Source organism: Somniosus microcephalus, chromosome 5, assembly GCF_052327205.1.
Source record: "Somniosus microcephalus isolate GS21.2 chromosome 5, FLI_Smic_1.0, whole genome shotgun sequence".
Lineage (NCBI taxonomy): Eukaryota > Metazoa > Chordata > Chondrichthyes > Squaliformes > Somniosidae > Somniosus > Somniosus microcephalus.
Window position 1 is genome coordinate 199122157 of NC_140991.1, and position 15889 is coordinate 199138045.

At 48.3% G+C, this 15889-nt stretch overlaps 1 protein-coding gene across 11 annotated transcripts in view; it reads right to left on the reverse strand.

The window, feature by feature from the left end:
* Positions 1-15889, reverse strand: part of nek10 (NIMA-related kinase 10) — a 470337-nt gene that overhangs the window by 141302 nt on the left and 313146 nt on the right. For all 11 annotated transcript variants that reach the window (XR_015078459.1, XM_085988547.1, XM_085988546.1 and 8 more), the window contains one exon: positions 8567-8696. Coding sequence is in view for 10 of the 11 variants with exons in the window: in XM_085988547.1 (XP_085844673.1) it covers positions 8567-8696 (130 nt within the window). In the remaining variant the exon portion in view is untranslated. The remainder of the gene's footprint in view (positions 1-8566; positions 8697-15889) is intronic.

Below are 15889 nucleotides of genomic sequence, written 5' to 3' on the forward strand. Positions count from 1 at the left end.
ATCCCTTCTTTAACCAGTAATGCTACCCCACCTCCCTTTCCTTTTTGCCTATCTTTCCTGAATATCGAATACCCCTGGATGTTGAGTTCCCAGTCTTGGCCATCCTTGAGCCACGTTTCCGTAATCACAAACAAATCATATTCGTTTACCTCTATTTGCGCAGTCAATTCGTCCACCTTATTACAAATGCTCCTCGCATTAAGACACAAAGGCTTGTTTTTTTTAACGCTCTTAGACCTATTAGAATTATTATTTACTGTGGCCACGTTTGATTTAAACCGTTGATTTCTCCTTCCTATCTTTTGCTTTTACCCCTGTTTCCCTTTCTTCTGTCTCCCTGCTCAGGTTCCCAACCCCCTGCCATTTTAGTTTAAACCCCCCCGAACAGTGCTAGCAAACCTCCGCGCAAGGATATTTCTCCCGTTCTGGTTCAGGTGCAACCCGTCCGACTTGTGCAAGTCCCACCTTCCCCAGAAGCAGGCCCAGTGATCCAGGAAACTAAAGCCCTCCCTCCTGCACCAACTCTTTAGCCACGCATTCATCTGCTCTATCCTCCTATTCCTATACTCACTAGCACGTGGCACCGGGAGTAATCCAGAGATTACAACCTTTGAGGTCCTGCTCTTTAATCTGCTACCTAGCTCCCTAAATTCTTGCTGCAGGACCTCATCCCTCTTCCTACCCATGTCATTGGTCCCAATGTGAACCACGACCTCTGACTGTTCACCCTCCCCCTTCAGAATGCCCTGCAGCCGTTCAGTGACATCCTTGACCCTGGCACCAGGGAGGCAACAAACCATCCTGGAGTCACGTCTACGGCCACAGAAACGCCTATCTGTTCCCCTTACGATAGACTCCCCTACCACTATTGCTCTCCCACTCTTTTTCCTCCCTTCCTGAGCAGCAGAAGCACCCCTGGTGCCAGGAAGTTGGCTGCTGCTGCCTTCCTCTGGTAAGTCATCCCCCTCAACAGTATCCAAATCGGTATACCTGTTTGAGAGGGGGATGGCCACAGGGGTCCCCTGCACTACCTGCCTGCCTCTACTGCACTGCCTGATGGTCACCCATTTCCCTTCTGCCTGTGCAGCCCTTACCTGCGGTGTGACCAACTCACTAAACGTGTTATCCACGACCCTCTCAGCATCGTGAATGCTCCAAAGCCCATCCATCCGCAGCTGGAAATTTTAAATTTAATCTGGAGTGAAAAGCTAGTAATGGTATCTGTAATGGTGACCATGAAACTACCGGTTTGTTGTAAAAACCCATCTGCTTCACAGACCGAAATCTGCCATCCTTAACTGCTCTGGTCAATAAGTGACTCCATACCTTATGAAGTCTTAACTGCCCTCTTAAATGGCCTAGTAATGTACAAAACCGCTACAGAAAACAATAGCAAGAATAAAACTGGACGGACCACCTGGCATCAACAACGGCACACCCAGCCCAGTCGAACCTGCAAAGTCCTCCTCAATAACATCTGGGGACTTGTGCCAAAAGTGGGAGAGCTGCCCCACAGACTAGTCAAGCAACAGCCTGACATAGTCATACTCATAGAATCATACCTTTCAGCATAATTCCCAGACTCCTTCATCACCATTCCTGCATATGTCCTATCCCACCAGCAGGTCAGACCCACCAGAGGAGGCGGCACAGTGGTATACAGTTGAGAGGGAGTGGCCCTGGGATTCCTCAACATTGACTCCGGACCCCATGAAGTCTCATGGCTTCAGGCCAAGCATGGGCATGGAAACCTCCTGCTGATTACCACCTACCGCCCTCCCTCAGCTGATGAATCAGTACTCTTCCATGTTGCACATCACTTGAAAGAAGCACCGAGGGTAGCAAGGGCACAGAATGTACTCTGGGTGGGGGACTTCAATGTCTATCACCAAGAGTGGCTCGGTAGCACCACCACTGACCGAGCTGGCCGAATCCTGAAGGACATAGCTGCCAGACTTGACTTCATCCTCACCAATCTACCTGTCGCAGATGCATCTGTTCATGACAGTATTGGCAGCAGTGACTGCAGTCCTGTGGAGCCAAAGTCCCGTCTTCACACTGAGGACACCTTCAATTGTGTTGTGTGGTACTATCACGGTGCTAAATAGGATAGATTCAGAACAGATCTAGCAGCTCAAAACTGGGCATCCATGAGGTGCTGTGGGCCAGCAGCAGCAGAATTTTATTCCACCACAATCTGTAACCTCATGGCCCAGCAAATCTCTCGCTCTACCATTACCATCAAGCCAGGGGACCAACCTTGGTTCAACAGGGAGTGTAGAAAAGCATGCCAGGAGCAACACCAGGCGTACCTAAAAATGAGGTGCCAACCTGGTGAAGCTACAACAGAGGACTACATGCATGCTAAACAGCGGAAGCAGCATGCTATAGACAGAGTTAAGTAATTCCACAACCAACGGACCAGATCAAAGCTCTGCAGTCCTGCCACATCCAGTCGTGAATGGTGGTGAACAATTAAACAACTAAAGGGAGGATCCATGAACATCCCTGTTATAAATCTCATCATCATGAAGAAACGACTCATGAAATAACACTGGACGGCCAGCTGGTGGCGCCGTCCAAGGAGTATAAATACTCGGGCGTGGGCCCAGCTTTACCAGGACATTTTGTAAGACAGGAACTAGTGAAGTACAACCAGACCTCCATGTTTTGAAACAAGTTGATTAAAGCCTTGCTTTATACTCAAACCAAGTGCGTAGTGAGTTTTATTACGTCAATCCCCATCCTCAATGATGGCGGAGCCCAGCACACAAGTGCAAAAGACAAGGCTGAAGCATTTGCAACTATCTTCAGCCAGAAGTGCCGAATGGATGATCCATCTCGGCCTCCTCCTGAGGTCCCCACCATCACAGAAGTCAGTCCTCAGCCAATTCGATTCACTCCACGTGAACATCCTGGCTGTCGTGCTGAAAACTTGTGCTCCAGAACTAGCCGCGCCTCTAACCAAGCTGTTCCAGTACAGCTACAGCACTAGCATTAACCCACCAAAGTGGAAAACTGCCCAGGTATGTCTTGTCCACAAAAAGCAGAACAAATCAAATCCGGCCAATTACCGCCCCATCAGTCTACTCTCAATTATCAGCAAAGTGATGGGAGGTGTTGTCGACAGTGCACAAGTGGCACTTACTCACCAATAACCTGCTCACCGAGGCTCAGGTTGGGTTCCACCAAGACCACTTGGCTCCAAACCTCATTTCAGCCTTTGGCCAAACATGGACAAAAGAGTTGAATTCCAGAGGTGATGTGAGAGTGACTGCCCTTAACATCAAGGCAGCATTTGCCAGAGTGTAGCATCAAGGGCCCCTAGTAAAATTGAAGTCAATGGGAATTAGGGGAAAACTCTCCACTGGTTGGAGTCATACCTAGCACCAAGGAAGATGGTTGTGGTTGTTGGAGGCCAATCATCTCAGCCCCAGGACATCGCTGCAGGAGTTGATTTTGGCACTGTCCTAGGCCCAACCATCTTCAGCTGCTTCATCAATGACCTTCACTCCATCATAAGGTCAGACATGGGGATGTTCACTGATGATTGCAGTGTTCAGTTCCATTCTCAACTCCTCAGATAATGAAGCAGTCCATGCCCGCATGCAACAAGACCTGAATGACGTTCAGGCTTGGGCTGATAAGTGGCAGGTAACATTCGCACCACACAAGTGCCAGGCAATGACTATCTCCAACAAGAGAAAGTCTAACCACCGCCCATGACATTTAATGGCATTATCATCGCTGAATCCCCCACCATCAACATCCTGGGGGTCACCATTGACCAGAAACCTAACTAGACCAGCCACATAAATACTGTGGCAACAAGATCAGGTCAGAGGCTAGGTATTCTGCGGTGAGTGTCTCACCTCCTGACTCCCCAAAGCCTTGCCATCTTCTACAAGGCGCAAATTAGGAGTGTGATGGAATACTCTCCACTTGCCTGGATGAGTACAGCACAAAGCAGCCTGCTTGATTGGCACCCCATCCACCATCTTAAACATTCACTCCCTCCACCACCGGCGCACCGTGGCTGCAGTGTGTACCATCTACAAGATGCATTGCAGTAACTCCGCAAGGCTTCTTCGACAGCACCTCTGAAATCTGCGACCTCTACCACCTAGACAGACAAGGGCAGCAGGCGCATGGGAACACCATCACCTCCAAGTTCCCCTCCAAGTCACACACTATCCTGACTTGGAAATATATCGCTGTTCCTTCACAGTCGCTGGGTGTAAATCCTGGAACTCCCTCCCTAACAGCACTTTGGGAGTACCTTCACCACATAGACTGCAGTGGCTCAAGGCGGCGGCTCACCACCACTTTTTCAAGGGCAATTAGGGATGGGCAATAAATTCTGGCCTTGCCAGCGATGCCCGTATCGCAGGAATTAATTGAAAAAAATATATATATGTATTGGTCTTGGCGGGAGTGCGGCATAGGTTTACCAGAATGATAGCCGGCCTTCAAGAGTTAAGTTACGAGGCGAGATTACACAAATTAGCGTTATATTCCCTAGAATTTAGAAGGTTATGGGGTGATCGATTGAAGTTCTCAAGATATTAAGGGGAACAGATAGGATAGATAGAGAGAAACTATTTCCGCTGGTTGGAAATTCTAGGACATGGGGGCATAGTCTAAAAATTAGAGCCATACCTTTCAGGAGTGATTTTAGGAAACATTTCTACACACAAAGGGCGGTAGAAGTTTGGAACTCTCGTCCGCAAAACGGCATTGGCGCAAGATCAATTGATAGTTTTAAACCTGAGATTGATAGCTTTTTGTTAACCAAAGCTATTAAGGGATATGGGCCAAAAGCAGGTATATGGAGTTAGGTCGCAGATCAGCCATGATCTCACTGAATGGCGGAACAGGCTCAAGGGGCTGAATGGCCTACTCCTGTACCTATGTTCCTATGCTGTTGCCTGCGCTTGCCTCTCCAATATAAATGTGCAGAGCGTGACGTCAATTGGCATGCAACGCCTGAATTGACGCATTACTGTAATTTTGAACGTCGCCGCACTCCATACCGCCCTCTCCTAACCACGCATGGAAGTACGTGCGTGCAGTAGTTGTACAGAGACGCTATCAGCACTTCTTAAAGGGACACACACATCTTTCAGGAAAGTTTCGATTTCAGCTTTTGGAGATTTTTTATATTTTATTGGAATAGTGGCTTGGTAGAATACATTTAAAAAGTGGTTAAAGTGTGCAGGGAGTACTGCTGGCACTTGCAAGGCTTTGGATGTTAAAGGAAGGTCTCTGAGTAGACCACTTGCTCACAGTCCTAGGGGCTCTAGTTGCAGTCCACCATGGGCTGCTACATAATATGCAGATGAAGCATAGGCAGTAAAGGGGACAAGCTGCTCGCAGAGGGAAGTAGAGAAAGCAGAAGAGGAAGAAGTGGAAGGAAGGAGGGAACCCAGATAGACCCTTTCTGGCCGGGATATCTGGGATCGAATCATCCACCTGTGGTACCAGTTACCACAACCTCAATTCCCCTTTCAACATTTGTCCCACACCTTACTTTCCCTCTGTTATTGACCATCACAGCATCGTCCTGGCCACAATGCTGAAATAAAAGCCTCCACAAAGCAAACTTTCCATTTCAACTTTATCCATATATGCATCCAATATTACATCAAAAAATCAACTAATCACCCCTGTGCATTCCCTTAGTGACTGTGTTGCGTGTGCCTTTGCCTATCCTAGTGACATCACATAGTGATACCCCAGTGGCAGTAGCATGGCTGGTGGAAGGCTGCTGACTTTCAGTGGGGTAGACTGCAGATGGCCTTGCAGGACGACCTTGAGGAGCTAGTGGCTGGGAATATGAAATCGAGTGACAATGCTTTTTCTTCTTCGTCACTCTCCTCTCCCTCTTCTTGGTCAACCACTGGCTGGGCAGGCTGGATCTCTTAGGTGTCTGAAATGAGGAAGACACAAGGGTAGGGTTGTGGTGAGGGGAGGGCGGAAAAGCATGAAGTGCATGCTTACACCATGTGCGGCTTATACATCAGCAAAGATTGTGCGATGAGGAGGAAGCGGGATTAGAGAAGGAGGATAATGTATGAGGAGGCATCTTGTATTCTTTCAGCCCTGTCACTGGCCAAGGGCTCAGCCATGCCCCTGCCAAGACTGGCCAGCACGTGTCTTCCAAGGGGGTGAGGTGAAGCTAGGAATGTGAGGTGTGCCTCATGTTTGGTAGAGATTGTTGGTAGGTGAGTGATGGGGGGTGGGGGGTGGGTGGGGTTGTGCATTGAGCAGTGTGTGAGGCTAGTGGTGCAGTTGGTAGGAGACAGCTTTTGAAGCACTGGAGCCAGGTCCTGGGGGCAACACTGCTGACAGTGATGGCCTCGGCGATCTGGTCCCATGTCGTTCTTTCTGGAGGGCCTCCTGCCCACTGTGGGTAGAGGACCTCTCTTCCAGTGTTGACTCCCTGCACAAAGCTGAATTGCTGCCTGCGAGACCCTGGGTTCCCTTTCCCTGGCCTAATGAGCCATTTGTGTTTAGTGCTGAAGCAATTTTACCATTTTTTTACATGCAGAAGGAAGTTCATCTTCAAGAGCTGAAGACTAGCTAGTTTGGAATCATTTAAATTTTTTTTCAGAAGGCAGTTAAGCTTTAAGGGCTAGAGACTGTCTATTTTTGAATGATTTTGAATTTTTTTTTCCAAGAACACAGACTGCTTTCAAAAATAACAGCCTTGCTTTAAGAGAATGCAGCCTCGCTCCAGCGATGTTACAGTGGGTCTCCAGTTGAGTGCACAGCCTGTACCAGCATGTTAGTCGCTGGGCTAGGTGCTAAAATAATTCAAATTAGTATACAGCAGCACAATACCGTGCTGCCTGCGCTTTCCAAATGGGCGTGAGCAAATCTCACCCCACGGTCCCACTGTCCGTGTTTGGGCTTTATCGAATTTCTAGGCCTATAGTGCTGCTCCCTACACCCTAGTATAGGTCATTTATAAAAATTGAAAAGAGTCCATTACTTTTGACCCTTGGGGAACACCACTGCAAAACACCTCCCAGTCTGAAAAACATCCATCCATTACCACCCTTTGCCTCTCATCACTGAGCCAATTTTTATCCATACCTCCACTTACCCCGTAATTCTATCAGTTTCCAGCTTCTTAATAAGCCTCCTATGTGGCATTTTGTCAAATGCCTTCTGGAAGTCCATAAGTACAACATCTACTGGACTACCTTGATCAACCTTCTCTGTTACCTCATCAAAGAATTCAATCAAGTTAATCAGACACAATTTGACTTGAACAAATCCATGCTGGCTCTCCTTGATTAACCCATGCCTTTCCAAATGAAAATTTATTTTGTTCCTGATAATAGTTTCCTATAATTTCCCCACCATCGATGATAGCTGACTGGCCTATAGTTTCCTAATTTATCCTTCTCTCCTTTCTTGAACAGTGGTATAACATTAACAACTCTCCAGTCTTCCGCCACTCATCCTGTATCCAATGAGGATTGAAAGATTGTGACCGATGCCTCTGCTATTTCTATTTTGCTTCTTTCAGCAACCTAGGATGCATTCCATCTGGACCAGGTGACTTACCAACTTTCAGTAATGCTAATCTTTTTAGTATATCTTCTCTATCTATTACTATCTTGTCCATAACTTCTCTCTCCTCTTTTAGTGTAACCTTCACATCATCTGCTTCCTTTCTGAAGACAGATGCAAAGTACTCATTTAATACTTTAGCCATGTCCTCTGCCTCTACATGAAGACTTCTCTTTGGGTCCTTAATAGGCCCAACTTTTTCCCCAGCTAACCACTTACACTTGAAGGGCCAGAAATCCATCTTTTTCCACGTCAGAATGAGTTCCACAATGACTTCTAGCACTTGCTCCAGCCACAATGCAACCCCCTTTAAGAGGTGCAGGCTAGCTTTAAGTAGTGCAGGCTAGTTTTAAGTGGTGCTACCCTCTCACAAGTTTGGGATCCTGCTGAAGCATGCAGCCACTCAACAGCGTGATTTGTACTGTTTGCACGCTGCAATCATGTTAATTAGCAGGCAGTTCAGTCTCTGAGTTTTGAGCCCGAGTACTGGAGGTGAAAAAACAGCTTTCTAGCATATACATGTGATCAAGTAGGCACATCAGAATTTTTTTTAAATGGTGCAAAGCAATATTGGTTACGTGAATTTGATTAGCATAGTGTACATATTTTAAAAAAACTACTGTGATGTTGTGTAAAGGATTTTTTTTAATGGATATAGCTGCCCTGAGAAATTGATGGCTAATACTTACTGCTACTGATGAGGGAGAGGGGGATGGAAGAAGGAAAGGAATTTGCATTTATATGCACCTTTTATGACCTCAGAATGTCCCAAAGTGCTTCAAAGCCAGAGGTATGGTAAGTCTATGTTACATTTCACATACACTTTTACAATTTTTGTTGCAAACTTCATCATAAATCAAGCTCAGAGCTGTTAACAATCATATCAGCTATAACAGAATAATATAATTTTTCATTTGCTGCTTCGGTTTTGTTTTAATTTACAAAAGATTTTTTATAATACTGGGAGACTAATTAATATTCCTACCTTTGTTGCCAAGGAGAGCATGTTACTGCTGTAGAAAGGAGGATTCAAAGTTGCCATTTGATACAAGATGCATCCTGCTGCCCAAATGTCTGCCTTCTCTCCATATGGCTCGCTCTTCACTATTTCTGGACTAAATGGGATAACAGCTATTAATAACTTAAGTGCCCAAGGAAATTCATTATCATTCCTAATTACCACCACTCCTCCTCCCCCCAATGTAGGCTGCTTGATTTTTATCAATATGGACCCTCACAAAGAGAGATAATGTAAATTCAATGGCCAAAGTCCACTTTCAATGTCACTTCATGAATGTCCAGAAACACAATGGCCGAGAAATTCATAGTGCTTGCGTTGGCCATTAAGGCCTGTTTCGGGAAAAGAAATGGCGGCCGCCTCACTTCCACCCACTGCCAGCTGATCCCATGGTGGGCGCCATTTTCAGCTGGGTGGCACCGCTGCTGATGTCTGCACTCGCTAGTGATACGGAGATTATTCAGATTGTGACATCAGTGAGTGTGCAACGCTCACTTGACGCCTGATCTGCCATTTTGGAGTCCGCCGCTCAACTTACCAGCCTGTGCTAATTACGACCAGCTGACCAAGTGTTCACAAGCAGGAGGGAGGCTCCAGCAGCATTATTTAAAGGGATCATCAGCAACAACTTGCAGCTGACACATTTGTTCAGTTTGACTGGCTCTGTGCAACTTTCTGCAACTCTAGCAGCTTTCTAAACTTGTTTCAAGTTCCTGAGGTGACTGTGAGTGAAGGTGCAAGTGGAGAACACCTTCATTCTTATTTAAAGGCTTCTGCTGACAACACTTACTCACAGTCATGGGGGCTCTACTGGCAGTCCCCCTCATGTTCGTGTATCTTTGGGAGAGGGAGCAGAGGCAGCAAAGAAGAGAAGATGCTCGTAGAGGGAGGAGGAGGAGGGCCAGGAGGGCTCTCAACCGGAGGTCTTACCCACCTAGGGTCTTCAGAGAGCACTTCTTTTATCTCCACTTAAGCGAGGGGCAGAGTATTAGGAGGCGCCACTTCAGCAAGGGGGTGGTCACGGAACTCTGCCACCTCCTGCAACCAGACCTGCAGCCTCAGAGCAGGGCGACCACAGCTCTCCCAGTGGCCACAAGGTCATCGTGGCCCTCAATTTCTTCGCCAGTGGATCCTTCCATTCTGCAGCAGGAGACATAGCTAGCATCTCACAGTTCGTTTCCATCACTGTATCTGGGTGGTCACAGGGGCTCTCTACACCAGGGGAAGGGACTATGTTGTCTTCTCTTAGCAGAGAGAAGCAGAAGGAGCATGCATGTGGCTTTGCCAGGATAGCAGGCTTCCCCATGTTGCAGAGCACCATCAACTGTGGCTTTGGGGGTGCCGCATAACAATACTGAGATCTTCATAACTGCAAAGGCCAGCACTCATTTAATGTGCAGTTGTTGTGCGACCACGCCCAGCGCATTCTGATGGTCAATGCCCGCAAGCCTAGCAGAAGTCATGATGCCTTCATCCTGCATCAGTCCAGTGTGTCAGCAATTGTCCAGCCACCACGTCAAACCCGAGGGTGGCTGCTTGGGGACAAAGGCTATCCGCTCTGCATCTGGCTGATGACTCCCCTCCGTGTGCCCAGCACTCATATAATGAGAGCTATGCTGCTACCAGGAACATCATCGAGCAGACCATCAAGCTGCAGAAGCAACAGTTCCGTTGTCTTGACCGCTCGGGAGGAGCCCTCCAGTACTCGGCGGAGCGGGTGTTCCATTTCGTGGTGGTCTGCTGCATCCTCCACAACTAGGCAGTCATGAGGGCGCAGCGCTTGCCAGCAGGGATTGAGGGGCCACCTCAGGCAGAGGATGAGGAAGAGGAAGAGGAACAGGAGGAGGGAGGAGGCAGGCTGCAAATCCCCCTTTGGCATGGGCTGTCCGTGAACGCCTCATCAGACTCCGATTCGAGAGAATGAAACCCCAGATCTCCATTGCTCACTACATCCCCATCAACCACATCCTCATCATAGAATATCACAGCATCGTCCTGGGCTGAAATGAAATCCACCACAAAACAAAGGTTCCATACAAAATTAATAAATTCATCACTATTCAATTCATATTACAATATCAACTAATCCCACTTGTGCAATCCCTTAGTGCCCGTCGTTCGGGTGCCCTTTCCTGCTCTGGTGCTCCTACGCAATTCTCCCCCAGTGGCTGCCGCATGGCTGGTGGAAGGCTGCTGAGTTTCCAGGGGAGACTTCAGATAGCTTTGCAGGATGACCTCAACCAGCTCCGGATGTGGAAGGCCCGGCTGTAGGCTGCACCACCTCAGCATGGGTGGCAGCAGTCTGGACTGGCTGGCTGGCAGACAGGCAGCAGCAAGGGCAATGGCGGAGTGGCAGTGGTGGGAATAGGAATGCCGTCATCCTGAGAGAGGACAGCAGGTTCCTGCTCCACAGACCCACTGCCAGCATTCCTAGCAATCTGTTGGAGGAAAGATTGCTAGCGTGCTGCGACACCCTGCAAGTTCCTTTCGACACTGGTAAACCCAGCCACGATGGCAGCAGTCTGAGCTTGCGTGGCAGCAAGCTGAGACTGCAAGAGAGCGGTCTGCGCTTCCACTGCAGCACTGACACGTTGGTTCGCTTCCACCTGTGCTGCAATGACAGCGGCGACATCGCCCATCACACGCAGCATCATGTCTGGGTCGACACGGTCTCTCCTGGAGGTGTCCATCATTTCCAGCATGGAAATAATGGGCTCCAAGCTCTGCGCTAAGCCCCATCCAATGTTGGACCCAGACTCCTCCATGCTCCTTGACATTGTCAAGAGGTTCTGTGGCAGGCTTGCCATTACACGTAGCAATTCGGTGTGCGTGTCTGTTATTCTTCTTCTGAAGGCCGCCCCATCGAGGTCCTCATCTGAGTCATGGGCAGCAGAACTCGCCTGCGAACACACCCTCCGAGGTACTGGCCCCCGAGCTACCCTTTCCCCATGACCTTGCTGCAGCCCACTTGTGCCCGGTGCCTCACCATGTGCAGATCCTGCATCTATACTACCCTCTACATTCTGCGCAGTGCCAGTTTCTGAGCTGTTGTCTGCGAGATGCAGTGAGGGTGTGCCTTCTTCTTCTCCTTCACTCTCCTCCATGGTTTCGGGGACAAGCTGTGACTGGCAGATCCTGGTTGGCTGAAAGCAGAAAGGCGCAAGAGTCAGGTTATGGTGAGGGTTTAAGGGAAAGCAAGATATCCATGCATACAGCATCAGCAGCTTGTAAGTGAGAAGAGATTGTGGGATGAGGGGGATGTGGGATGTGAGAGAAAGGATAAGGAATGAGCATACCGTTAATGTCCCCAAGGGCTTCAACTACATCCGTTGCCATGGCCTTGGTTTTTTCCCTCCAATGATGTTGAGCATGCTCTCCTCCAGTTGGCTGGGATGGCAGGAATGACGTATGAAGAGAGATTGGGTCGATTAGGTATATATTCGCTAGAGTTTAGAAGAATGAGAGGGTATCTCATTGAAACTTATAAAATTCTAACAGGACTAGACAGACTAGATGCAGGAAGGATGTTCCCGATGGCGGGGGAGTCCAGAACCAGGGGTCACAGTCTAAAGATAAGGGGTAAGCCATTTAGGACTGAGATGAGGAGGAATTTCTTCACCCAGAGAGTGGTGAACCTGTGGAATTCTCTACCACAGAAGGCAGTTGAGGCCAACTTATTAAATATATTCAAGGCGTTAGATATATTTCTTAAGGCTAAAGGGATCAAGGGATATGGGGAGAAAGCAGGGACAGGATACTGAATTTGGATGATCAGCCATGATCTCATTAAATGGCGGAACAGGCTCGAGGGGCCAAATGGCCTACTCCTGCTACTATCTTCTGTGTTTCTATGGCTCAAGGCCTGTATTGTGGCTTGGCCGCCTCCCGTCTGCTACTGTTCCTGGCAATTGTGATCCACCTTAGCCTGCAAGAGGAAAGGGAGTGTATCAGTGAGTGTGGTGCAGTGTGTTTGGGTGATGTGCCTGCCATAGTTGAATAGCTGTCAGTGTGTGCAAGGTCTGAGATGTGGCTGTGAGTTTTGTAGCAGTGGTAAGGTTGTGAGGGTGAAGTGAAGCTATGATTGTGAGGTCTGAGTGGTAATAGGTAGAGATTGTTGTTAGGTGATTGATGGGAGTGTGGTGCATTGAGCAGTGTGTGAGGCTTGTGGTGCAGATGGTGGGATATGGCATTTGCTGAAGCCTTCACTCACCTTGACCTGCCGTGTGAGGTCATTAAATTTCTTGCGGCACTGTATCCATGTTCTTGGGATCACACTGTTGGCCGTCACGTATCCAGCTATCTCTTGCTAGAGCCTTCTAGATGTATGGGCAGATGGTTTCCTGCCTGTCGGCGGGAAGAGGACAGCCCGCCTCCTCTCCACAGCCACCACCAGTGCATCCAGAGCTGCATCTGAGAACCTGCTGTCTCGTTCTCTTTGCTAGTGCTCAGCCATGTCTTCCAAAATCAGTTGTGAATCCAATTGGAGCTCCAAATACAATGAGAATGAGGTGCTGCTGCATCAAAGCTCCTCCCCTTTATATAGTGGAGAAAGCCTAGGCCAAACATTACTGGCCATTAGACTGCACCCAATATTGGTCCACCTGTGGAGCAGTAAGCCAATCAGCAGCATGTTTAGCACTGAGATCAGCACTATGATCATGTAAATGAGCAATCAGCATGAATTTTGCATGCTACCTAGGCCACTTTGACCCGGCGCAGCTAAATAGCACTGGGCCAAAGCACCACCTGTTGTTGGGCCACATCCAATTTCTAGGCCAAGATAACCAAGATGACCGACAAAATGTCAGATTTTTCCCTCTCTTCGGGTGGCTGGCATTTCTGAAACTCAAACATAGAACAGTTGATTGGGAGTCAAACGATTAACCACATAAACTAAAATTCCTCCTGAGAACTTAATTTCTATTTATTACAGTTTGCTAAAGATTTAATTGTTCAAAGAATAGCACATATGTCGGGTAAAAACTGCTCAGAATGTACTCTGAATTCAGAAAGTGCTGGAAATATACAGCAGGCCTGACTGACCGAGGGTCATATCTGAAAACTTAGACTGGGCTAGATTTTGATACTGGAGGTGTGTAGGATGCGGGACTACAACGTTTGGGGTTGTAGTCCCGCCTCCATCGAGTTGTGGTCAACCCACGCAATTTTCAATTGATTGACCTTGTTGAGCCCGCCCTAGCAGGCCAATTAAGGGTCACCCGGCAACTGGTGACGTCATAGATTGACATTTCATCTATCAAGAGCTTTTGACAGATGAAATATCAGCGTTTGACAGCTCTTTGAAGCTGTCAAACACTGACAATCTGTACATGAAGTTAATTCCTTCCTCTCAAGCTGATTTAGAGATCTCTCCAGAACAGAAAGCTGAATGCTGCAACTTTTAACAGCTCGCGGCCATTCTGTTTTCTGTGCCAGTGAGATGAGGGACTCACGAGACCTGAAGGAAGGAAGGCTGTAAAGGTAAGGAAAGTAAGTAAAACTTCTTTAAACACTTTACACACACAAAACACACTTACCTCTGCACTCATGCACCCATCACTCACCTGAACACCAGACATCTCGAACCCTCCAAGCCCTTCAGCCCGACGGTCCACCTCGCTAACTTGGCGTGGTTTGGAGCCGTCGGAAATCCCACACTTCAGGAATAAAAATAGGGATTAGGATAAAAACTGCCTGTTAACTACGTTAAAAGGCAGTTAATTGGCACTAATCCCCTTCCCGCCTCGGGGAGGCGGCTCCCAGCACAGGTCGGGTATCCGCCTCCTTTGAAACTGGCATGGAGGCAGGATGGGTTCTTGCCCTCCTGATTTCGAGATTTTAACCCCCCCCACATGCTTCCAATCCCGCCTCCACGGCCCAATGAAAATCCTGCCCAATGTCTTTTGTCTTTACGGAGGCTGACTGGCTTGCTGTATATTTCTCCATCTCCGTCACATCTGTTTTGACAATGCCACCTTCCACACCAGTGTACCCTTGAATATTAAGTGCCCAGTCCTCAGTGTTTTTAAGCCACATTTCCATTATTGCCACAGCATCATATTGCCACATGGCTAATTGTGCTTGTAGCTCACCAATCTTATTCACCACACTTTGTGCATTTACGTACATGCATTTTAAACACATTTTTGAATTTTTTGTAGTCTTTCTTAGTCTGCTCCTATCTAATATGGTACTACTTCTGCCTCTAGTACTATTTCCTTCTCTAGTACTATTCACCACACTCACTCTTTTATGTACCTTATTCCTCCTTTCTACTCCTATATGCTGGTGCCCATCTCCCTGCCAAGCTAGTTTAAACCCTCCCCAACAGCACAAGCAAACCGCCCCACGAGAATATTGGTCCCTGCTCTGTTGAGGTGTAACCCGTCCGGCTTGTACAGGTCCAACCTTCCCCAATGTCTCAGGAATCTAAAGCCCTCCCTCCTGCACCATCTCTCCAGCCACACACTCATTTGTTCTATCCTCCTATTCCTGTACTCACTAGCACGTGGACCCGGGAGTAATACGGAGCTCCCTAAATTCTGCCTGCAGGACTTCATCCCTCTTTCTGCCTATGTTGTTGGTACCGATATGGGCAACGATCTCTGGCTGTTCGCCCTCCCCCCTCAGAGTATCCTACAGCCGCTCAATGACATCCTTGACTCTGGCACCAGGGAGGCAACATACCATCCTGGAGTCACGCCTGCGGCCACAGAAACACCTGTCTGCTCCCCTAACTATCGAATCCCCTACCACTATTGCTCTTCCACTCTTTTTTCTCCCCCCACCCCCCCCCGTGTAGCTGAGCTACCATAGTGCCATGGACATGGCTCTGGCTGCACTCCCTAGAGGAACCATCGCCCCCACCAGTACTCAGAACAGAATACTGGCTGGAGAGCGAGATGCATTCCGGGGACTCCTGCACTACCTGCCTGGTCCTCCTCTTCTGTTTGGCGGTCACCCATTCCCTCTCTGCCTGCATACTCTTAAGCTGCGGGGTGACCACCTCCTGAAACATGCTATCCACGTAACTCTCAGCCTTGTGGATGCACGCTCCGAAACACGGATCTCGAGCTGCCATGGCTGGTGACACTTCCTGCACATGTGGTCGCCAGGCTACGCGAAGCGTCCAGGATTTGCCACACGGCACAGGATGTGCACTCAATAGGACTGAGCTGCCCTGCCATGCCTCTATTTAACAGACTAAGAACTAACTTAACAGAAATAAACGTAAAACTTAAAAAAAAAACACTCACCAGCTACTCACCAATCAGCTCCTTCCCTTGTGCC